We start from the raw sequence: 26,665 nt of genomic DNA, 5'->3' as shown, positions 1-26,665 counted from the left end.
CTTCAGCTGATTCTAGCACTAACACATCCAGAAGCTGTGGTCCTGAAAATTAACTTTCTGGATCAAGATAGTTTATTAGTTGGCAGGTAAGAAATTCTGCATGCATTCTCCAAAGCTAAGGTTAAGGTGATAAAGCAATTGAGCTTTTCAACACTTAAAGAAAGGTGGAGGTGAAATGAAATAGCCATTCAAAACAGCAAATAATTAATTGAGTCTCTTTGTTAACAGGCAGGAGGTCAAGTACACATAGCCACAGCCATGATACAGTCTGCATTCTAAACAGCTGAGTCTTTGACTTGAAAGTGACTAGATTGGATTTTTGGGAACTATTTCAAATGAGATATTAATTTAGAAGGGTATATAGCTTGAAAGATACTGTAAGAGATTCAAATGGTCATTTACCATACATTTTGTCTTCTTATTTCTATAGAGTTATAACTTTGACTTTCTTTTCCTTTTATTTTTTAAACTCATGTTATATATCTGTTTTTAACCTATAACTAAGAATTCTACAGTAGGATAATGATCATGTGATTAGATCAGTGTAACTATGAATAGATCGGCTTGTATATATTAAAAGTTAACGAAAATGAAATAAGATGCTCCAGGAAACATTTGAATTAACTACATATTTATCATAGGACTCCTCTGAACATCGCATTTATATTTTTAAAGACTGGAATTATAAGGACTTAAGGAATTATAATTGTAAAAGATGAGATGTCTACAAAATTTTTCTCCTATGTATAACACAAAACAAGATAGCAGTAAATAATTGTGTTTAAAATAGAGGGCCAAAAGCAAACTTGCATATTTTCTAATTGACAAATAATATCTGAAAATAAGTGTCCAAAATACACAGAGGGTGGTGCTGAAGAAAATCTTTGGGAGGAAGAATAGGAAAAGACCTGGAACATTTCTTGGATGGGGATGTAAAGAATTAGAGGAAGACATCTGAGTGCCAGTGAACAGCCTGGAGGGATGGGCATTGTGCTGGAAAAAGCAAGGCAAACAGATGGCAGCGGTGAGAAAGAACTGATAAAGGGTGGGAGAGACATGGTATGCATCAGTAAGGCTTTGGGGCTCTATATTTTAAAACGAAACTGAATCAGAGGATTTTGTGAGAAGTATTTACTTGATTTCATATCTTTTTCAGAAAGGCATTTTATTTTAGGTAATATGGTTAGACTATTTAAAAGTTTTAAATAGAGTTTAACACTGTTATGTAAATCAAAATATCTATCCATGTGGTCATTCCAAAGCATGGTGCCATTGCCTACAAACCCACTCTAATGTGGATTAGATCTCACATATTTCATACTGGAGATCTTTCTTAATCACTGATGTTTGTGCCCATGTCTCTTGGCAAAGCTCCCATGTTAGAGTGAAACGAAATCCCCAAGTTTCTGCCATTCAGATGAAGAATGGTGGGTGGTGAGCATATGTTTCTGAGAAGTTGCTTTTATTTAAATCAAAGCCTCCTTCTTACATTTAACCCACAGGCATTTAAGACCAGTTAAAGATTATTTCCATTAATTTTATTTGGCCTTATTTTTACTCATTTGTAGAGGTATTTGAGGACTATTAATGGTTCTTATACCTGTGTCTGGGAGAGACTTATTAAGCTTCAGCTGTGGGAACCACATAGCTATCAGGACCCATGCAAATTTCGTCCACACATGAAGATGAGGGTTTGGTCCCATTTTGACTTAATAATCTCCCACTGTTTCTTTGGAGAAAGCTGTTGGTCATGTTTGAGCTGTGGAATGATAGTTTCAGAGTCTGTGAAATGTACAACTCACAAAGAGCATCAGCATGACAGCTGTAGAGATTAGAGTCCATTTTGTGTGTGTACAGAATTAGGGGACCGATGCTCTGAAAAGCAGGCAAGCCTTCTCACATTAATCAATGTCTTTCAACCTAAAATCAAAGCAGCTTCCTGCAAGGAACAACACATGTGGGCACACATGGTCTGTTTCCGTTTTAAATGGGTACCTAATTATTCGGAATAAGATTTTATGAACTAGAAAAAAGTGGCTATAGGATGTGTGTACTAAAGTATAATAGAAAAAGGTAAATCTTTGGAGAAATTATAGCTTCAACATACTCACTGTTTTTATGAAAAACACATGCCTCAATAAATTTTATAGTTATTGCTGACTGTGTACAGTCAACTAAAAATTGCAAGTCAGAATCTTTAGCTTCTTGAAAGGATGCATCACAGATTGAGATATAGTTGTGATTTTTGGAAAGGAATTTCTTTGGTGTTCTATGTGTAGAACACTGGCAACTAGGAATTTTTCCCCAAATTTATTAAGGTGTGACCGACAAATAAAAATTATATGTATTTATAGTATAAAATGTGATGATTTGACATATGCACACATTGTGAGATGATTAAATCTAGCTAATTAACATAGCCATTTCCTCATATGTTTACCTTTTTGTGTGTATATGGTGAGAACATTGAAGATCTACTTTCTTAGCAATTTTGTATATAATACATTATTATTGAGTAGAGTCACCACACTGTACAATAGATCTACTCTTTGACCAGCCACTCCCCATTTCTGCCCCCAACCTCCACCAACAATCTGTGGCAACCATCATTCTATTCTATTGACTAGGAATATTTTGACCTCTGCATTTTCTTACAAACAATTAAAGTTTTCCAGGCTAACCTAATAAGGGAAAGGACAAACATAGGAAGAGTGAGTAACAGCATGATAATCAAACTTTCCCTCATTCTGAGGCGCCTGGTAAATGAGTAGAACCCTAACATAGGAACTTTGAGGATCTGTCTTCTCCATGTCAGTGTTTCTGTGTTCTCTTTGTGGAATCCATAGGCAGCACTCTCTCTTCTTAGTCACCTGGCTGTGTTTTTCTGTCTACTCACTGCTCTGTACCTCTTCGGCTTGGTTTACCCTAGTGGGATAACTTCTGTTCATCCTTGGCAGTAAATCTCCCGTTTTTCTTGTGTTGTTGCCAAAGTTCCCTTACGATCTCTCACAGTCTTTTTTAACCCCTGACCTAAATTTTGCCATTCTTAACTTACCTCCATCCTCCAAAAGATATTTATTCTCAGCTGCCAAAAATCCTTTCCAAATTAAGCCTTTTCTGTAGCTCTTTCCCCCCTCTCTATAGCTCCATGTAATTTATCCAGCAGAAAGGAAAAAGGTAATACTGGAAGACTTAGAAACATATGCATAACATTAAGAATAGGAGACATTTAATTTAATTTTCGTATTATTTAGGTTAAAGCATTGACAAACTATCATAGTACAAGTTATTGCAATATAAATAGCAGAAAATGAAATATATAGAAAAATTTTCTGATAATGTAGCAACTGGAGCTAGCTGAATGAGTGGCTGTCAAGCTGAGCAAATAAATGATAATGCTGTTTTTAGAGGTGATCAGTTGAGTTGATTTTATAAAATCCCAAGCATCATGTATTTTTTTTTTCTGGAAACAATTTGCTAATACTATTCCAGTCTACAATTGGGGGCATAAAGTTGACCTTTTCAAAGGAGTAAATTGTGTGTAGTTACTGGTGCCTGAGAGCTCTTCTGCAAAACAATAGCATTGTATTTCAAAAATTAATAAGTTCAACAAGGTTGGAACAGAAATGTGTCAGGATACTTCATATTCTACTTATGTTCTAACCTCCACACTGTCAACATTCTCCAGGAGACTGAGCATTTTTGAGAAATTAGGATAGTATCATTGATTATGCGGCATCTCACCTCTCCCCACACATACACCTAACTCAGTTTTACTAGGAAATTTTGAATCCAGTAGCACAGTTTAAACATTAATAATGCGTATCTCGATTGTCACTAGAAAGCATATTAATCAAAAAAGATATGCAATAAAGACAATGGAATGGATACAAATTTTCAGGCCATAAAAATCAGGTATGCAAAAATATATAACTTTATTTTGCTGTTGCTGATTTTAAGTGTCCTATTGCAAGCAAGACTTAAGTGTCCTATTGCAAACAATGCTTTTCAATTCAGGGTAAACGTAAGAACTTTCTGAGGCAACTCAAAACAAATTAAGACTGTTTATAGTTCTTTATCTTGTCAGAACAACATCTAAACTCCAGAAGTTTATAGTGTGATGGCATCAGGGGAGGTACCCTGCACCTTGATGGACACCTTTCCTTGCTGGCATCCATGGGATGATGGTATGTTGGCCTGTCTGATTCTCAGTTGTAAAGGTTCCTTTACTAACAATCCCCAATGCTGGCAACCACTGAAGTGTCTCCATTCCCATCTGTGTCTTTCCTGACCCTGAAAAAATATCATATGGTAACCATAAAATGCTCTAGGTAAAATGCTCAAGACTAGCCTTATGCTTACTTTCTTCACTTTTACCAAGATGCTTTCTACCCTAAGCTTGGCATCTCATACCCTACAATATCACCAATATCATGGCAAACTGGTGAGTAAGCTGTGTTGGGCACAAGCTGACTGTTGCGCCATTCTTCAATAACATTCTCCAGGTGGCTACCGGTACTTCTAATATTTTGCATGGACATTGACTTAAAGGTCCCAACCTCAGTTCTTGTATACTAGTATTCATTCTGCAATTCAGTTGGTTTGCCTTCTCTGTGCCATATAGATGGCAATGGATATGCTTTGATACAGAAAATACAAAGAGCTTGCGTTTTCAGGGTGTTTTGTGGTATGAATATCCTTCAAATCTACCAAAAATATGTGGTACTATTTCCCAACCTGACTGAAACCAAATATCTAAAGCTGGTTAGCTTAACTGAAGTGTTAGGGTTATGAGGCTAGATTGATGGATTTATTCCTTTGAAGAGCAGTTAATTTTGTTTTATTCCATGACATTAAGTGGTATTCCATGCAAAGCCATACTCAGTGAGGTAGTTTGGATGGGGGGTTGAAACCTAGCTTGACTAAGGGAAAGAATGTTTCTGAGTGCATGTCCATCTTTGGGAACAGAGCGGTGGTGCTTCTATATGAAGGTCTGCACTTGGGAATCTGTATTGAAAGAGTAGTCAGTATGTAAATTTATGTTAGCATTCATGTCCTTCATTTCCACAGATATGTTCAACTTTAAGCATATTCAATATATTAAAATCAAGGTTTACAAAATAAATTAGAGAATATAATTTTCACAACCAGAAGTCTCCTTATAGATCCTTTTTAAAGTTCCTTTAAAAGCCATAACTCCATGTTACATGGTAGAATACATGTGCACACACATACACACACATTTTACATATGTGCTATATATTGTTTCTGTGCTGTATATATTCATTTACATACAAATTATTCTAGATGGTGAAGTAAATTATAATTATATTAAATACTTGAAGATTGCACTATTCTGTGTTTTGAAATGCTTGAGTTAACAAACATTGTTGGAAATTAATTTATTGTTATGATTATACTAAATTCCTTAAGTTTTTCATAGTTAAATGAAGACATTTGTTTTTCAGGATCAAAAATACTCAATTACACAGCTCTTTTCAATTATAGAAGTTAGAGTCATAAATACAAATTTAATTGATTTTACATAATCAAGGCTGATTCACTAATAAGACCAGTTGTCACTATTTGCTTATTAAATTTTTCCTAATCACATTTGGTGAAAGTGAAATAACTCTTACATTTAACCAAGAACATTTTTTTGTCAATAAACAGCAGTTCAATTCTTTAAAGTTCATTCTTTTGTTGTTTCATCAGTACTGTTAAAATACATTTTCCTATGTAAGGAATTGTAGAAGATAAATCTGAAACATAAAGGTGATGTTTCTGCTGCTGCCTTCTTAGGTCACTAGAAACCTGACTGGAATCTCTCCAGTCTATTGCTGCTTAGTAGCCTGATTCAGGTAGGGTATGCTCTGAGAGAATGGCCAATGTAGGTAAAGCATACCTTTCTTATTCCATCCTCACCCCACAAAATGAGACTGTGTAAGTCGCATTGCTTGAAATTTGACTCTATTTTCATTAAAGTTTTCTATACACATAAAAATCTTCCGCCTCTGCCTGAGAGTTCCTTTCCCATGATCTTTCCTTCCCCTTCTAGAAAATAAGACAAATTTGAAACATTAACATGGGTTCTTGCCACTTCATCTGTATGTCATTTTGCCAGTAATGAGGCTCTTGGTGGGGAGCATTCTCAGGGATATCAGAGCAAAAGTGATTTTTAGGGATTGTATATACATATATCATTTTCTGAAACTACATCTGAAGTTATAAGCTCCGGGCTTGAGAGGATTTCAAGAGTGAACCCAAAAAACAACTAAAGTCTATAGTTTCTTTTGTTTAATTTTGAAAGATTTACGTGATACAAAGAGAAGTCAGCAAGGGGAAGAAGGTAGCTGAAATACTACTGACCTACATAAAAATTTTGAGAGTGCTAACTAATGAAACGGTATTGAATTTTAAAAATGAATCATTAAAAACGGGGCAGTATGTACAAAGTTCACACTACTGGTAGTACTGCAAGTGTACAGAATCTAAAACTAAAAATTATTCAGTTTTATCTTGATTTTACAGATAATACCCACCTAATTTAAAATAAACCTGTGCTTTTCAATATGGATTCAGTTATATTTAGTTTTGCTGTTTCTTTAGCTAATTATGTAATAAAATTTGACCAAACCTTTACAATGCTTTTCTTGTTCTCCCGTGAAAGAGAGCCTGAAAATTCTCTTATTAGAGGGTTTAAATATAGTCTATCCATGTAAGTCTTCAAAAAGGATTGTAACTCTTGTCTTAGGCCCAGTTAATTGATCTCCTTTATGGATTTATTATAGAAAGGGATGTCTAAAATTTACTGAGTACCTACGATGTGATAGAATTCCTGCTAGACCTTTTATGCATTTTCTCTCACTAATTACATGATGCTTTAGGTAGGAAAATTTTTCAAGATTTCTAGACTCATGTGCCCTCAGGTACTACACGTTTCTGAAACAAGCTGGCGGGACTGTGGCAAATCGTCTGCTTCTCAGTTCTAATGGACTTTTATTTGAGACAGGGTCTCACTCTGTTGCCCAAGCTGGAGTGCATTGGCATCAACATTGCTCACTGCAGCCTCCAATTCCTGGGCTCAAGCAATCCACCTAACTCAGCCTCCTGAGTAACTGGGACTACAGGCACATGTCAGCATGCCTGGCTAATTTTGTTTGTGGAGATGGGGTTTCACCATGTTGCCCAAGGCTGGTCTCAAACTTCTGGGCTCAAGCCATCCATCCTCCTCATACTTCCAAACTGCTGGGATTACAGGCATGTGCCACTGCACCCAGCCTCCAGTGGACTTTTCTCATGCAAGAATGTGCTACTAGGGTTGCCAGATCTACCTATTTTTTCAAGAGAAATAAATTTATATGACGTCTCCTATTTGCTTAGCTAGCTCAAGATTTTTTTTTTTAAATGCAAGAATCAAACAGAATATTCCTGTAAGCCAGATCTGATGGTCTGGCCACTGGTTTAGGATTTCTGATCTAATCTTACCTTCCTGAAAATGAGACCCAGATAGATTATGTAGCTTGCCTAGAGGGAGCAGCTCACCTACAGCAGAAAGGAATAGTAACAGCAAGACTCTATTTCCATTTTTCTCCAGTCCATGGATTTGCAGGGCACAGGAGGACCATCACATGGCCACCAAGTGGAAAATTTGGGTAATAGAGAATGGGCAATATTAAAAGAAGCAGAGGAAGAGCCAGATATACTCCAAAGCCTTTTAGCTCTAGCCACTGTGAAAATCATGCTAAACTCTGGCAACATTTTTCAAATTTAACAGGGAAAGGAGGTGATAAGCTATCATTTGATAATACTTTTTATCATTGTATCGAGTGGACTTTTCATCCTACTTATTTTCATGATAAAAGAATAGAAAAACATACATTTTTAAAATTACAATGATGTAAAGTTATATGGCTTAATGCATGCTTTATCCTTTAGGATAGTGAAAAACATCCTCTTGTAATAGAAGACATCCCCAGAATATTCGTTTCTCCTTTCACCTCAATAATAAAGCATTAGATTTAGACCTCATTGGGATATATGCAGTGTAAATAGTGTCCAATACATGTAGTATTTTTAAGGGTTCAGTGATTACATTAGACTGTGGCTAAGGTTACTTCTAATTCTGTGATAATCTGGGCCAATTCTGAACTGTATGAATATAGAAATCTACCCAAGTCACAGAAGCAGGTTTTAAAATTTTATCATAAATGGGAGAAGAGAATGCTTAGACCCAGGGTTAAGGTATTTATGTGACACCAGGATCAGGGTGGGGGTGGTCAGGAAAAGAGAAGGTGGGACATATGCTAATCTCTCCATCCCCACAATACAAGAGGGGTCTCGAGTATGCCAAAGTAGCTTTCAAGTGCTCCCAACAGGGTAAAAATTATAACCTTTTGGGAACATAAAAGAACATGAAATTAGTGACACAGACTGGAAATTCTGTTATGTCTACATTAGACCCCACTCCTTGACCTTCAGCCATTCTGGTTACAGACATTCTCTGCCATACCACACAGAACTGCTAAGACTCATGCAGTAAAGAAACAATTCTAGGCTCCTCATCCAAGTCTCTGGAGAAATCTTGCCAAATTAAATCATAAGCATAAAACAGAATGTTTAAAATCCACATCCCAGAAATAAATATTGTAAACATTGCTTATTATGAAAACACTAAACTTATAAATTTAAATGTAAATGTTAGTATTTATTGGGGAGCATACATTGTATGCCTCAAGTAAAGCATAATCCTTCACTTGTTATTCTTCATATTTTCTAGTAGATAGGCAAGTGGCCAAGAAAATTAAGACAAAGAGAAGTTTAATAAGTTTCATGATGTAAATCTGTAATAACTCTCTGAGCACTTCTACTTACATCAAAGTAATGCATTCAACAGCCTAATGATTAAAATATAGATATAGATTTTAAACAGTAATGGAATTAATGTTAGTAATAGCTTTTTCATTTTGAAATTATTTGATTAGATTCATGAGTTTAATATTACATTAAAATTTAAAGATGTATTTGAAGTAGTAATTCGTAAAACTTTAATTATATAGATAGCTCCCTTTGCATACTCTATTTTGCTTCATGATCTTAAAATATAGATTATTTTAAAATATAGAATACCTTTCAAGAATCTCAAAAGCTTAAACATTGTTGGCATAAAATATTTTTTACACTGATAGGGGTTGCTTTTTATATTAATGCATTAATGTTAATCTCACCTCAATATTAGGCAGTAAACTTGATAATTCAGGTCTTAACCCCTATCTTGGAGCATGTCTTCTTGGGTAATGTCATATAACACAAATAGTTGTCATCCGCTAAATGATATCCCAATAATCTGGACCAAAAATTTGAGCATGAAAGCTTTTATCCCCACAGAACTTTTCCTTTTCCTTTTGTTTTAGAATCTTTTTTTTTTTTTTTTTTTTTTGAGACGGAGTCTCGCTCTGTCGCCCAGGCTGGAGTGCAGTGGCGCAATCTCGGCTCACTGCAAGCTCCGCCTCCCGGGTTCACGCCATTCTCCTGCCTCAGCCTCTCCGAGTAGCTGGGACTACAGGCGCCCGCCACCACGCCCGGCTAATTTTTTGTATTTTTACTAGAGACGGGGTTTCACCGTGGTCTCGATCTCCTGACCTCGTGATCCACCCACCTCGGCCTCCCAAAGTGCTGGGATTACAAGCGTGAGCCACCGCGCCCGGCAGAATCTTTTTCCTCAGTTCCCAGTAAAAATGGATGCACATTTCTCTCTCTGCTATTACAGATGTGAAATCATGCCACAAATAATATTTTCTAACATATGGTTTCAATCCATACATTTTGTTGATATTTCCATATCACTAAATATTCTTCTATAACATCATTTTTAATGACTATTTTATCATGTGAGTGGGACTATGGTTTATTTAACCTGTCTGCTCTTGTTGAATTTTTTTCTTTTTTCAGATAGACAGTAATGCTTTAACTATCCATGTAGCCAAAATTTTGCATACATTTGTAATCATCTCATTAGGGTACATTTCTAGAAGTATGATTATTATGTTTAAAAGAATATAAAATCTTGATATTGTCTTATAGAAAGGCATGTTACATGACCAAATAGTTTATATGTAGAGTACCAGTGTCCCTAATCTCTCAACAGCAATTTATTTTTATTAGTAGTAGTACATCTTTGTCAATATAGTAAGAAAGTGTTTTAATATCCATTATTTTGATATGCAATTATTTGATGACCACTGAGGCTGAATAATATTTTATACTTTCCTAGTTTTTAAAATAGAAGACATGCGAGGGGCATTTTTCTAAAAGGTCTATAAGTAACCCTGCAGAGAGTATCTTAATTTCATTAGCTTGAATATGCCCATACCCCTCACTTCAGCTGTACATAAATGACATTAAAGTTATAGAAACATAATATTTACTTGATTTAATAAAGGGATGAGGCCAATCAAAACTCTGATCAAATTTCATTTTAAAATAAAAAAATTAACTTAGTGAAAAACTGTGAAACTAATTGTTACAAATAAATGCAACTAGCTTACATGATTTCATTTTCTCTGCAAGACATATTGTGAAATATAAATCTTATTGAAAGTGCACATTTCCTTTGATGGAATGTACAGTTTGAATATATTTGATCTTTTCAGTTTTTGCACATTTACATTCCTTTTAAAAAGTACTTCAATTCAAAATGTGACTTGAATTTAAAATATTTTTATCTATGCATGATTTTGAAATACATATTAAATGATCATTTATGTGATGTATGAGATGTTTCTGTTAAATCAAAAGGCTTAAAATGTTATTGGCAGGAAATTGACCATATTAAGATAGAGTTACCCATTGCTGCATGACAAATTACCCCAATGTCTAGCATCTTAAAACAACAAACGTTTATTAACTCACATATTTTCTGAGGGTGAGGAAACCAGAAGCATCTTAGCTGTGTGGTTCTGACTCAAGGTCTCTCATGAATTTGCAGTCAAGCTGTTGATCAGAGCCACAGTCTCTGAAGACTTGACTAAGTACGTGCTTTGAAGCTCACTAATGTGACTGTTAGCCGACCTTCCTGCGTCACCACAAGTCTCTCCTTAGGCTGCTCAGGACAGAGCAGACTTCTAGAGTGATCCATGAAAGAGACGTGAGAGGAAAAAATAGAAAGAGGAAGGAAGGAGGGGAGAGGGAGAAGGAGAGAAAGAGGGAGAGCCTGTAAGTCTGTTTTATAACATAATCTCAAAAGTGATGCACCATCAGTTTTACCACAAACTATTGACCTCACAGATGAATCCTATGACAGTGTGGAAAGGAACTGCGTAGGGTATATATACCAGGAGAGGCAGAGATTTATTTAAAGAGTATTACTGTAAGTGAAAATTTACCATAATCAAGTAGCTTGAAATAAATGATGTCTGTATTAAGTATATCAAAACCCATCAATTTATTTTAACTGTCAGTAGCCCTGTTTTAGCACTCTGAATTCTATAATCATCAAATGGCTAAACCCAAATGTAGTTTCAAAGAATTCTCTAATTCTTTATTTTTTAAAGAAAATGCTTCGCATCTTCATTGTTTTTATGGGATTTAAATAAAAACTCCTTAATTTTAAATGAAATTAAAAAAAACTGAAGTATGTTATCATTTTAAAGAAATGTGCAAGCATTTTCTTACGTACTAATCCTCTTTCCTCTAAGTACTTGTGTTAGTTCTCACACTGCTATAAAGATACTACCTGAGACTGGATAATTTATAAAGAAAAGAGGTTTAATTGACTCAGTTCCACATGGCTGCGAAGTTCTCAGGAAACTTGCAATCATAGCAGAAGGATACGGGGAAGTGAGGCACATCTTCTCATGGCGGCAGGAGAGAGAGCAAGCAAGTGAAGGGAAAGTGCCACATTCTTAAATCATCACATCTCATGAGAACAGCATGAGGGAAACCAACCCCATAATCCAGTCACCTCCCACCAGGTCCCCTCCGTCTACACATGGGGATTACAATTAGAAATTAGACTCGAGTGGGGACACAGAGCCAAACCATATCAGAACCTATCTTTAACAACAATAATAATTTAATAATAAACTTTATTCCTTAATAAGAAAATGTTTTATTCCTCTGTATTTTTTATTTTTGTAAAGTTTTAACATGGCTTTTTTTTTCCCCAGAGTTTATTTAAAATGAGAATTACTTCAGTAGTCACTTCATATCACTTGGAACCCAAGTGAGACTAATGTTATGTCATGGGGTGCAAAGGAATCTGTAAAGACTTTAATATAGCCTATTTTGTTATAATTTCTTTTCATCTTCCTAAAACAACAAGACATAACTGATTGTATAACATTATCTTCTTGTTCTAGGTCTCCTAAAAACCCAGAACAGAAAATCATTAAGAGAGTGATTGCTCTTGAAGGAGATATTGTCAGGTAAGTATTTACTGTTGTTTCTGAGTTCAAATTTTAAATATCTAGAGTTCTGTTACCTACATTATTTGGGAAATACATCTCAAGTCCACGAGGGCCAAAGTTTTGGAGACATTCCAAATGAGCTGGTACATCTTTAATGAGCATCATTAACCTTTCAGGTTGTAAGGAATATAGATAAACTTACTGATCATATTGTTATTCTTTAATTGTGAAGTATAGGATAAATATTAATTTAAATTAACCGTATAGTCTAAAATGATCATTAAATCATTATTGATCAGATATTAAAATTAGTGTGACTGTTTTAACATTATGATGTTAAGGTTCATTTAAAAAAATTCAAGAACATTTAACTATTTTAGAAGCAAATGCAGAAACTAAGAGGACTCTTGTACTCGTAGAGATGGGAGAAAACTGAAAAGAATATGAAACAGAAACTTCTGAATCAGTGACAAGAATGAAAGCTTTAGATGATAAGATTGTAACAATCAGGTGTTTAAGTAGCCTTTAGTAATGTTGTATTTATTGTACTTGCTGATAAATCAAGAACAATTGTTGACATTCAGCAAGTAAATACTGTGTGGCATGATATGTCTCATTGTGATTCCTTTCTTTAAACAAGTTTTAGCCAGGCCCATACAATGTGGTAACCAAAATGCTTTGAATACTACATTCAGGAAGTTTTCTGACCCTGTTTTCTAAAAAAACTTGATCCTAAAGTATTTGTATTAATGATAGTACATATTAATTAATCTCACTGAAATGAACCTCAGTCAGTTTTAGAGCAGATTCCAGGCCAGCAGTTCTCACAGCATGGCCAGAGGATCCCAGGGGATCCCCAAGACCCTTTGGGGGTCTATGAGATTAAAACTACTTTGCTAATAATACTAAGGTGTTACTTGCCTTTTTTGACTCTCATTCTCTTGTGAGTGTACGGTGGAGTTTTCCAGATGTGTAATATTGGAGTTGATTGAATGCAGGAGCAGATATGAGAATCCAGCTGTTTTCTATTAAGCCAGAAACTAAAAAGATTTGCAAAAATTAAAAAAAAAAAATCATTATTTTTACTGTTTATTGTTTGCTTTTGGAAAAGGACTATAATTTTTATTTAAATCATATTCTTTTTGTTAACATAAGGGTTTATTATTGATATTTTAAATTGAATCAATAAACGAAATTTTAAAACAATTTTCTATTTTAATTTCTAATGTGATAATTACTGGTAAATAGTGGCCACATAAATAAAAGTTTTTTGAGATTCTCAATTATTTTGTAAAATGTGAAGGAGTCCTGATACCAAACAATTTGAGAACTTATTGCTGTAGAAATTCATAGCAACAATTTTCACGTCAGGATTGAGTGCTCCTTAGTGGCCTACATGGTATCAATGAAGTTCTTTTTTTTCTTCAAGTTTTTAAAAGATTTTAATCAGCCACATGTATCAATAAGTAAAGCAATGACCAAAATTGAAAAATATATTTGATTTTTGATGTATGGAAACTTCACCATTCCACTTAAAAAATAAGTAATATCCTTTCAGAGTTTGGTACATTCCAAGATGTCTAACTTCCTAATTATTTAGACAAAAGAACAATGGTTTAGCTCACTAATTTTCACTGCTTCTTATATCCCAAATCATGAGGTATAATTTATTTACCATACAATTCACCCATTTAAAATATACAGTTCAATGAGTTTTAGTATAAATGTATACAATTGTGCAACCCCCACAACAATCTAGTTTTTGAACACTTCTCTTACCTATTACCTTCAAAAGTTCTCTCTTGTCCATTTGCACTAAACTCCTACTTTAACTCCCAACTCGAGACAGCCACAGGTCTGCTTTCAGTCTCTAGAGTTTAGCCTTCTCCAGAAATTTTATTTAAATGGAATTATACAATATATAGTCTTTGGTGTCTGTGTTTTTTTGTTGTTGTTGTTGCTAACAGTGTTTTTTAGGTTTCTCTATATTGTGCATGTTATTAGTTTATTTTTATTCCTGAGTATAATCTATTTTATAGACTTACCATATTTTGTTTATCCATTCACAACTTGATGCATATTAGGATTGTTTCCAGTGTGGGGATATTATGAGCAATTCTATAGGTATTGGTATAAATACTATGAACATCTGGGTCTTTTGGTGGAAATATATTCTCATTTCTATTGGGTATGCAGTTGGCCCTCTGTATGCATGGGTTCTGTATCCTTGGTTTCAACCAACTGAAGATGGAAGATATTCAGAGAGAGAGAAAACAAAGGATAGTTGTGTCTGTACTGAAAAAAAAATACAGACTTTTTTCTTGTCATTATTCCCTAAACAATGCAGTAAAACAAATATTTACATAGCATTTATATTGTATTAGGAATAAGTAATCTAGAGATAATTTTAAGGATATGGGGGATGTGCATGGTTATATGCAAATACTACATCATTTTATGTAAGGAACTTGAGCATCTGTGGATTTTGGTATCTGTGGGGGGATTTTGGATCTATATTTGTGGGAATGAATCTCCCACAAATACAGAGGGACAACTGTATTTGTGGGATGCTGAGCGTTATGGTAGGTTCATGTTTAACTTTTTAAGAAACTGCCAAACTATTTTAGAAACTGGCTGTATCATTTCATGTTCTGCCAGCAATGCATAAGGAATTTAGTTTTTTTACATCCTTGCCAGCACTTGGTATTGTGAATATTTTGTATTATAGCCATCCTAGTGGGTGAGAAGTAGAATCTCATTGTGGTTTTGAATTGCATTTCTCTGAAGGCTAGTGATATTGAGTATCTGTCCATGTACATACTTTCCATTCATATCTCTTTTTGGGTGAAATAACTATTCAGATCATTTGCACATTTTGTATTGGATTGTTTATATTTTAAGTTATAAGAGGTTCTTTGATTTTGATTATTTTAATGGAGTGAGCATTTGGAGGAGGATATATAATGCTATGATTTAGTCGGGGGTAAGTCTATTAGTATAAAATGACTTAGATATCATTTCTTATAGAATGTACATTCTAAACTAGAAGAACTTGGTGACTTTTTTTTTTCAAGAGCCTATCCAGCCTTTTGCTTTGTGGCAGAAACTGGGAAGAGCAGTACATTTAGAAAGCCATTTGGTATATATCACAAATATCCAAAATACACTTTTAGTATTTGGAAAACAGTATATAGATATGATGCAAATCCCATTCAAAGAATGCCAGCAAACCTTGAAAACATTACCGTAGGCAAAGGAAGCCAGTCACAGAAGACCACATATGTATGATTCCATTTATATGAAAGGTCCAGAATAGACAAATTCCTAGAAACAGAAATAGATTAGTGATTCCCAGAGGCATGGAAGAGGGGAAATGAGAGTTACTGCTAATGAGTATAAGGTTTTTGTTGTGTTGGGGGAGTATGAAAATGTCCTAAAATTAGATTGTGGTGATGGTTACAGAACTCTGTGAATACACTATACTAAAAACATTGAGTTGTACATTTTAAATGGATAAATTCTGTTATATGAATTATATCTTAATAAAGCTATTTTTAAAACCCAAAAGAATGTGGCACCAAAGCAGGCAAAAATTTCGTCTACATAAAGCAATCTAACAGGATTAGGAATACCAAGGGATCCATTTTATATTGTAATCCAAAGATAACACAGCTTTTAACTCAGATGGGTCATTATTGGTCACTAGCTGAACAGTCAACAATGTGAAACTGCAAAGCTTGATCAGACATAAAATGCTTTATGCAATCAGAAATCCTACAACAGACCTTTCTGAGGAAAAGTACAAGTTGTTGCTTTCCTCAGCACATGTAAATATTGGGTTTACAGCAGAACCAGAGCCAGAGCAAGGGTTAATGGTGCAAGGTTGGGAGTCGAGGGAACGGGAGTTCGATGATGTAAAAGGTCTACCTCCTCTCTTTCCACTGCTGTACCCCATGTGCAAAGTCTGCGAATTGACACCAGGGTCATATGGGTCTATCTGTCCCCTTTTGGTACACCTCTATCATGGAGCAATGAAAAACGTAAATAAAGGACCTTCCAACTGTGTGGCCTCTAAAACTGTTTGATAATTGATTAAAAAAATCATTTTTCACTGTTTGATGTTTTTAAAGAAAATTAAAAACTTCTTTCCCTTTGAAACTTTGGCACTTGAAGATCCTTGGCTTCCTGGATTTTATATTAATAATTGAACACATACATTCTGATAATGATTTTCTAACAATGTCAAATGTTAAGGGGTATTTAGGGAGTAGAATATTATTTGCTGATGCACGTACATCTTTTCTCTGTGACTCAATTTTTTTAAAATGCCAGAGTATATTAAAAATTATAGAAATCTGCTGTCGACTACTAGAAGCCCTTAGTCTGCTGGTCCCCTGACTTGCGACAGGGAAGGTGCTTTGGTCTGTGATGTGGATTTTTCAGTCCCATCTTTCCTCTGGATATTACTGGATATTATTAGGTGAGCTAAACTAAAATATAGGCCACCAAAAATATTTTCTTGGAAAGAATTTGATATTTCATAAAATGATCAAGGAAACAGTCTTATTTTTTAGGACTTATTTATACTTACTGTAGGTTTCAGTAGTATTTGAGGTTAGACCCCTTGAAGGATTAATTGAAGGATTAATCCAATCTTCCATTTAATATTCTGGTACTTACCTTCCTTTAGGTGGCAAAAGCAGATATGTAGTGAAATATAGCTTAAAGAGCACTTAAGGGTACCTGGGGAAGTAGGGCAGTAGGAGCCAAGGCTCAGCCTAGCTTTACTGCGGAATGGGAATGACAGTGTTGCAGGACTTCCATTTTCTGTCACTTGCATTCTCCTTTGCACATTGCTTTTGCCTATCTGTGTTTTGGTTGGCTTTTGCCCCACCGCCAACTACTGACTTCTTGGATGTGCCTCATGTCTGAATTACCTGAGAGAAATCTGAGTGTCACCCTTTGAGATATAGATCTAGGACTTATCCACCTGACAGACAGCTGGTCAACCAGTTGATCTACTGCGTTTGGGGTAGGCATCCTTCCCTGGTCCTGTCAGCTGTGGCTAGATAGACCAGTCATCTGCTGCATACCTTGTACTTATGAGGAACCTGTTGGTAAGGGCTGGTTGGTATGACAGATAAGATGAGACATCCCAGAATGGGGCATTACAATTAGCAGTCACTTTGCTGAGCATTACCTTTAAAAACATTTCAGTAAAACTGTAATCTGCTCTCCTTAGAGTTGCTTTGACATTACTCTCTGGGAAAAATCAACTTCTTTTAAAGATTTGTTTGAAATTACGGAAATAACACAAGCTTGTAAAACTCAAAATGCTTTAATGAACATCCTTGCACACATACCTTTGTACACCTGTGTGTTTATTTTTGTAGAATAGATAGCTAAAGGTGGAAATATTGGGTCAAGTTTGTTATTGTTGTTATTGTGGTTATTTTTAGTTCCAATATATACTGCCAAATTTTCCTCTCAAGAGGTCTGTGTACATTTATACTCTTATCAACACAGCATGAAAAACCATTTTAGAGAAAATTGATTTAAAGTTCATGTGCAATGGGGAAATTTTGGACTTTAGATTTACAGGGTAAAACATTTTAAAACAAATTTTGAAATTGCTTTTGGGTGATCAGGTTAAATTTCATTTAATCAGTTCATTGACTGTGTAGACCTTAGTGCCATTCATTTAAAAAGCACTGGTCTAGATACTGGAGAGACGTAAGTGAACAGAAGAGACAGTGTTCCTGTCCTCATGATGCTTACATTCTAGTGGTTAGGAGCAGACAATAAACAAATATATAACACATAATGCAATGTCATGGGTAAGAAGTGCTATGAAGAAAAATAAAGTAGAAAAGGGGGTAGAGAGAGATGGTAAGGGTCTGGGGCTGTAGGATGTTCGCTGAAAACTTCTGTAACAAAAAGATGTTTGAAGAGACTCATAAATTAAGGAAGATAGGGAAAGAGTCATCTTAATGTCTGAGGAAAGGAGAATTCAAACCAAAGGAAAAACAAATGCAAACCTAAGATGGATAGGTGAGTTCAAGGAAGAACAAGAAGCCAGCATGGTTGGGACTTTACTGAAGGAGGGAAACTGAAGTAAGACTAGATCTGAGAGGTTTTTAGAGACTTGTGGGTCCTAGAAAGGACTTTGGATTTATTTTAGAAGGGTGGCAAGCCATGGAGTAGTATGATCTGATTGGCATTTTTAAAGAATCACTCTTTCTGCTGCTTGGAGAATAGACTAAAGAGGGATAATCTGACTCAAACCACTGGTCAAAGTGTTTTTCTCTTGAGAAAATAATATCTAGCTTCTTGTAGAAATAGTTGTGTCCTTGTTTGTAACATGCATGATAGTTTTGTTTGTTATTTTAAATGACTCAGATGAAAGTAGTTATGTTATTTATATTATGTTACGTTATTTATAGTCACAGTCATTATGATTATATTGACAAGGCAAAAAGTAGGCTTTCAGAGTACTTTTTCAGAGAATTCAGCTGAATTTACAAATAAATGTAAAAGATGAGACTGTGGAGGGCCTGAACTTTCTACCTTGATGTCAGCATTGATTAAAATCACAAGGCAATTGCTTGATTCTCTGGATCTCATAGCTAGGAATGCAGTCATTTTCATAATATTGACCCAAATGGGTATGCTTATCTATAACATCAAATATTAAAAATAAGCTGATTCTACTAATACTTAGACCCATTAGTTCCACCAAAATGTTATTTTTAGTTAATTGCTTTTTCTTATTAATTTGTTATGACTCAAATAGAAGCATTGTTTTAGAAAAGCATAAAATGAATGCAAAGCACTAAACTCCAGCAAGTCAATGTAAGGCAACCACAAGTGAAATTGTTAAGGCATCAACATTTTTACTGGGACACTTGTATTTCTGTTTCATAGATCTTCTCTGCCCAGTTAGAAATGAAGTCCAGCATTATTTTTCCTCTCTCTTGGTGAAATACCACTTTATAGAATTTTGGAATCTCGGGCTCCATGTGGTTAGCAACCTCAATGAAGTAAGGGAATGGACTCTTTTTAGTCCATAGTGAAAAAGATGACCATATAACTTATCATCTAAATGAGGACACTTTGAGAGTGAAAAAAGATGAATTCATTATTACATGAGGGAGTTAACGTAAACTGGGACTGCCAAAACAAGATGAAACAAATGGTTGCCCTACTAAAGAAATGTAATCTGCTTTATAAATCACTTCACATAATTGGATTTTGTTTAGTTCATGGGCCTGACTGTTCAGGAGAATTCCAAGAAGTGTTCATAGAAAACAGAATCACTTCTTGGCTCCAGGGAGGAATCAGGCAGGGGAGGATCAATGCTGTTGTCAAGAAGTGTGTACTGCTCATGACGCAGTCATTTTGTGCTGGTGAGTACAGCACAAGGCTTTCTTTAACAAGTATTGATATCGCAGACTAATCTGAGATAGAGAATCATGAGTCTTCTCTCACTGCAAAATATTTAAATGACAATTTGTCTTTGAGTTTAAAGACTATATTGTAAAATGTCAAAATACCCTAATTTATTAAAAACAACTTTCTGGTATTAGCAAAAAAAAAATCCATTTGTCACCAGAAATTAAACATTTCAAAGCCTGTTGATTTTAAATGTACTATTGAAGATGTGGAAATCAATATTAGTCTTTCATAGCTGGTTGAATCATATTAGGTTCCAGCAAACGATGAATCTTTGTAGGAAGAAAAACAGAACTAAATTGAGTTTTGCCCAGTGAAACTACGAATGATGCTTGTTTAATAACTTCTTTTTTTTAATGATTGGTGCAGTAGCTCTGAATAATAGAAGCCAGTGTATCCATGTGGCTCTCTTCTTGAAGATCATGCATTCATTTATGTCATTTTTGGTAGATTAATAATTAGAGATGGTTTCTGTCCTGAAAGGAGGGAGATATGAAAGAAACTCATGTCCAGGACCCTGTTAAATATTTGATGAGTAAAATGTTTTAGAGCATGGAAGCTAAGAGTTTTATTTTATAGTTCTCAAATGGGAGTCGAGTAGGCGGTCCTTTTGAGGACAGAGGGTATTTGTACACTGTTTCTTAGTTGTTGGTAGCTTAAGCAGAAGGTGTTCAGAAATCTTTGAAGCCCTTTAGCCTGATTTAATTTGAACACTGAATTTTCCCAAATCAAAATAGTATTGTACACCTGTCTTTAATGCTTAGGGTCTGACCAATGCTGCCGTTTAATAGACAAGGGATTGAGTGGTACAATTAAATGTCTTAGACTCTGTCCAAGGGTTTAGTTGCCACCAAATACGAGGCATTTGTGAAAAATCATCAGTATCCCTCTGATGTTACCCCTAGAAATTATTAGTATATTGTGGATATTCTTACCTTTTTCTTGTTAAATAATTATAATTTTTCCTTACTGAAGAATCATAGATTATTAGACAACCTATACCTTTATGGAAATATTTCTTTCTTTTCTAAAGTTGTAGGTGGATTATTTTCCATACTATTGCTGTATCAGTGAATAAAAATGGAATTGTTAATAAAAACTATATGTCTTAGCAATAGGTATTTGTTTCTAATCACCAGAGAGATAGTCACCTTAAGTTCATATATAGTCTCTTTACATATATTTAAGTTTATATATAGAATCGATTTTATATCAAGATTAATAAATGTGAAAAATGTTGATTAAAAAACACATTATTTGTGTAATCAGTTTAGCAGTATAGGGAGGTTTCTGGAGGCAATACATCAAACATAGGGCATACGCTTTCATGTGTGACAGCTGCAGATAGGCCATTTAGATTGAATTGCTTTTTCCAATAATGGTGACACCTATTTTTGTGATATTCTCCCCACCCCTGTCAGTGGTTTCCTTGAATGGTTTTATTTTCTACCTTAGTCCACCTATCTCTCATGAATGGAGTTCATCTTTAGGTATGAAAATCTTGCATATTTATTCATTCGTGCCTAGTTATTTATTTGGTATGATGTAGAAGCCATGAGCACAAACTATGAACTCAAACTGCCTTGGTTCAGATCCCAGCTTTGCCACTTTGGCAAATTACTTAACTCTGTAAATGAAATCTTCCTCATCAATAAAATGGAAATTGTGATAGTGTATACTCCATAGTGCTTTCTTGAGAATTATATGAAATAATGGATATAATTTGGTTAGCACAGTGCCTGGCTCTTAAATGTGTTCAGTAAATATCAGGTAGCGGTAGTTGTTGTTGTGATTTGATCATGATTTATTGAGTGCCTTGAATATTTCCTGTGTGTTAAACACTGTTCCTGTCTCTGGGATTATAAATATTAAAAGCCAAAGATTAATTCTTGCCCTTTTAAAGTTTATAGTCCGGTGGAAAGACAACAAAGGCAGCAAAAGAAATGGAATATAGCAAGAGAATTGCCACTATGAAGATGCACTAAAACCTCTGGAGCTTAGCAGGAACATCTGGTGGGCCTGAGTGGCCCAGCTGTGTTGGAGACAAATTTTGAGTTGGAGTTTGAGATGAGAAGGAGATCTGTAGCCTCCTTCTTAATTGCAAAAATAATGTGTACTTAGTAGAGGAAATTCAAACAACGCTAAAGCATAAAACGTAAAAAGAAAAGGTTCTCATTTCTCTCCCTCTAATCACACCCCCAGACATATGTCTGGTGTGTATTCTTCTAATCTATGTCACACTGAAAAGATTAGACAAACAACACCATCAAAAAGTGGGCGAAGGATATGAACAGACACTTCTCAAAAGAAGACATTTATGCAGCCAACAAACATATGAAAAAAGCTCATCACTGGTCACCAGAGAAATGCAAATCAAAACCACAATGAGATGCCGTCTCACACCACTTAGAATGGTGATCATTAAAAAGTCAGGAAACAACAGATGCTGGGGAGAGGATGTGGAAAAATAGGAATGCTTTTACACTGTTGGTGGGAGTGTAAATTAATTCAACCATTGTGGTAGACAGTGTGACGATTCCTCAAGGACCTAGAACCAGAAATACCATTTGACCCAGCAATCACATTACTGGGTATATACCCAAAGGATTATGGATCATTCTACTGTAAAGATACATGCACATATATGTTTATTGTGGCACTATTCACAATAGCAAAGACTTGGAAGCAACCCAAATGCCCATCAGTGATAGACTGGATAAAGAAAAGGTGGCACATATACACCATGGAATACTATGCAACCATAAAAAAGGATGAGTTCACGTCCTTTGCAGGGACATGGATGAAGCTGGAAACCATCATTCTCAGCAAACTAACACAAGAACCAAAAATCAAACAACTACGTGTTCTCACTCATAAGTGGTAGCTGAACAATGAGAACACATGGATACAGGGGAGGGGAATATCACACACTGGGGCCTGTTTGGAGGTGGGGGACTAGGAGAGGGACAGCACTAGGAGAAATACCTAATGTAGGTGACGGGCTGATGGGTGCAGCAAACCACCATGGCATGTGTATACCTGTGTAACAAAACTGCATGTTCTGCACATGTACCCCAGAACTTAAAGTATATAAAAAAAGATTAGAAAAATTTTTATTTTATACCATATTTTATCTTGAATATTCCAAAATGAAAATATGCACTTGAAGTATATTTCTAAGGAATCAGATGTATATCTGTGGGGAGTTCCCCATACATGTTACACTAGCATACCTTTGCTAGGTAGGTATTGGAAGACATGACAATTCCAGAATTGCCTACTTAGTAAGTCTTGGAATTGTCCTAGCAGTAGCATACACCAGGATATCATGACTATATTATTGGGCAGCAATGATATGTGATCTAGACAAATGTATAGAAAAGTAAGGGAAAGAGAAGGAATATTGAATAGTGTCCTCATTATTCAATATTTTTTATATTAAACTCACTATATCGAAAATGAAATATTAGAACCATCATGTCCTTTCTAGGTAGTCCATGGGCTAAAATAACTGAGGTATCTAAGATGGGAAACACATTGACTGAGCTTCATTAGGAAGAATCTCTTCAACACAGAGCCTAGCAGGATGACTAATCCAGCTTTATCCTCATCCACATCTCCATGCCTCTATCTGAAGATGGTAATCAGTTTCTAACTTTTGATACTTTTGACAAAACTTCTTTCCCACTTCTTGGACTGGCTTTGGAACATTACTCCTTAGTTCTACCATGAGCCTCAGCTTTTCCCCCAATACAGATGGACATTATGAAGTTCTCCTTTGGAGTCTGGTGTTTCCTAGCAGGAAGCACATCACACTTAGAGCTGGTTAGTGCATTCGTGTATTAACCCACTTATGCCTAGTGTTCCATTATTGGAATGCTAAATGTGTGGGAGTTTTTTTTGTACTACTGCTGAAGGTTATTGCCAACATCTGATTTTTCACTCATGCAAAAATTCAAAAAATCGCAAACTCTAGCATAAATGTGTTAATTAGCCTTCTTTACTGCTGGCTCAATTACATTTCTTAGTACTATAACTTTCTAAAGGTATGAACTCCAAGTAAAGATATAGAGAAATAGTAACCTTTGTACCTTCCTTTGAGCTAAATATTAATTTATGTTTTTTTCTCTGTCATTGGTAATGTAGGTCTGTCAAGTATTTGGAAAGGACATATAAGTATAATTATCTCAGTAGGAAGCTTAAAAATTGTCTTTTAAAATACCCACTGTTTTTAGCTGAGCTTCAGAAGCATGTCAGAAAGAGTCTTGAATATTTCAGCCTGAACAATTACTTAATATTAGGAAAGAGCTCTTCTATTTTTGTGCAATTTCAGTTAACCTCGTTTAACTTAGCGTTGACCAGGGTTTCTCTTTTAAGATGTTGGGAGGAAGAATTTTATGTAGGGAACAGATACATTCAAGTTATTGATTTAATTAGTTATGGATGCTTTTACATTTTTATTAAAAAAGTGTATAAAAGATTTTTTAGGTGTTTATGGACAATGAAGAATAGCATGATATAGTAGATGGTGTTATTACACTTGGAGTAAGGCAATAGGAAGTTCAGTCCCAGCTGTGTTCCATACAAAGCTGTGTAACCTTGGCAAAGTTATTGATTTCTGAGTTTGATGTATTTGTATCTCTCCATTTTCTGGATTATTTTGAAGACCAAATGAGATTAAATATATGTACATATACACCCACACACATACACACATACACACACACACACACCATATATACATGCAGCAATACTTTGTGAGCTTTAACACACGATGAACATTTAATTTGTTATTGACTAATTTTCTGTTTGGCTTCTTCAGAGCTTAACAGAATGCCTTGCCTATTTTAGATTATCAAATTTTTGTTATGATTGTTGAAATAATATGAATGTTCTCCTAGGTTAATGAATAGCTCTATGTTTTGTAAATTGTAAAGTTGGAAGAAACAAATTAAAAGTTTTTTTAATTTAAATTTTTATTTTATTGTGATTTCAATACTTTATATGAGATCTACCCTCTTAAAAGATTTTTAAATGTGCAATACAGTATTGTTTACTATAGGCACAATGTTGTACAGAGATTTCTAGAACTTATTCATCTTGCTTAACCTAATTTTATACTCATTGATTACCAACTGCCCATCACCACCTCCCCCAGCTCCTGGTAACCCCCTTCTCCTCTGTTTCTATGAGTTTGAGTGTTTTAGATACTTCATGTAAGTGGGATCATGCAGTGTTTGTCCCTCTGTAACTGGCTTAACTCAACCTAATACTCTTAGGGTTCATTCATGTTGTTGCATGTGGCAGGATTCCCTTTTTTTAATACTTGAAAAATATTTCAAGTTCATGTATATATATATATATTTGGCATATATATATATATACATGAACTTGGGGCATATATATACATATATATATATATGCCACATTTTGTGTATCCATGCATCTGTCTATGGAAATGGTTAAAAATACATCATACTCATAGAACTCAACAACTTTGTAAGGAACAGAGCTGGGACTGCACTTCCTGTAATGCTACTCCAAGTATAACACACCATTACTATATCATTCTACCCCTCATTGTCAGTAGGTTGATTCTACATCTTGGCTATTGTGAACAATGTTGCAAAGAACATGGGAAGGCTAATATCCCTTTGATATTCTCATTTTAATTTTTTTGGGATGTATATCCAAAAGTAGAATTGCCAGATCATATATGGTAGTTCTATTTTTAATTTTTTGAGGAACCTCCATACTGTTTTCCATAGAAGCTGAACCACTTTGCATTCTAACCAACAGTGTATCCTGAATAACCCAAACAACAGTATATCCTGTTCTTCTTGACAAAGAATAACAAAATTGGAGGCATCATATTTTCTGATTTCAAAATATGTTACAAAGCTACAGTAATTACAACAATATGGTACTGGCCTAGAGACATACCTATAGACCAATGAAACAGAATAGAGACACTGACAGAAACCCATGCATATACAGTCAATTGATCTTTAACAAGGGTGCCAAGAATACACGATGGGGAAAAGTCAGTCTCTTTAACAAATGATGTTGACAAAAACTGGATATCCAGATACCGAAGAATGAAATTGTACCTTTATCTTACACCACACAAAAAATCAACTCAAAGTGGATTAGATTAAAAAGTAAGACGTGAAAATGTGCAATGTCTGGAAAGAAACGTAGTGAAATAGCTTCATGACAGCAGTTTTTGCAATGATTTCATGCAACATGCAACATAAGCAAAAGTATACAAAAACCATTATTCAGGGGATTTAAAATTTTTTATTTTAGATTCATAGGGTATATGTGCTTGTTTCTTACATGGGTATATTGCATAATGGTGGGTGTTAGACTTCTAGTGCAAATACTTTTAAAACTTTCCATGGAAGTACTCAAATGCTATCTACTGTATCTTTCTAATCTTAACCTGCTTCTTCCTGCGTATTGCGACCTGTTGGCAAGAAATTGCACTTACTGTTTTTCTAATATTTTTTTTCTTGTCTCTGTAGCAGAGATCAGCATACTTTTTCTTTAAAAAGACAGACAGTATATAGGCTTGGTTTTGCAGGCCATACTCTCTGAGAAATCTATTTAACTCTGATATTGTAGCATGAAAACAACCATAGGCAACATATAAAATAAATAAATTCCCAATAAAAGTTTATGTACAGAAACAGATGTTGAACTAGATTTGGTCCATAGGCTGTAGTTTTGCTGACCTGTGGGCTATATTATCTACTTTCATTTCCTTAACTTGGAAATCAGTAGAAAATACAAAACTTATTTTT

The 26,665-nt window shown here is 34.9% G+C and overlaps 1 protein-coding gene across 3 annotated transcripts in view; it reads left to right on the top strand.

Moving 5' to 3' along the window:
- The window catches only part of IMMP2L (inner mitochondrial membrane peptidase subunit 2), an 885,601-nt gene that overhangs the window by 571,070 nt on the left and 287,866 nt on the right, over positions 1–26,665 (top strand). For 2 of the 3 annotated variants that reach the window (XM_032761474.2, XM_058426048.1), the window contains one exon: positions 12,360–12,425. In XM_032761474.2, the coding sequence (XP_032617365.1) occupies positions 12,360–12,425 (66 nt within the window). Of the gene's footprint in view, positions 1–12,359; positions 12,426–12,826; positions 13,614–26,665 lie in introns of those variants that run through there. The other variant, XM_032761477.2, reaches the window with a different exon arrangement.

Source organism: Hylobates moloch, unplaced genomic scaffold, assembly GCF_009828535.3.
Source record: "Hylobates moloch isolate HMO894 unplaced genomic scaffold, HMol_V3 SCAFFOLD_1, whole genome shotgun sequence".
Taxonomy (NCBI): domain Eukaryota; kingdom Metazoa; phylum Chordata; class Mammalia; order Primates; family Hylobatidae; genus Hylobates; species Hylobates moloch.
The sequence above is the reverse complement of the archived record's forward strand: the minus strand, read 5'-3'. Positions and strand labels throughout refer to the sequence as shown.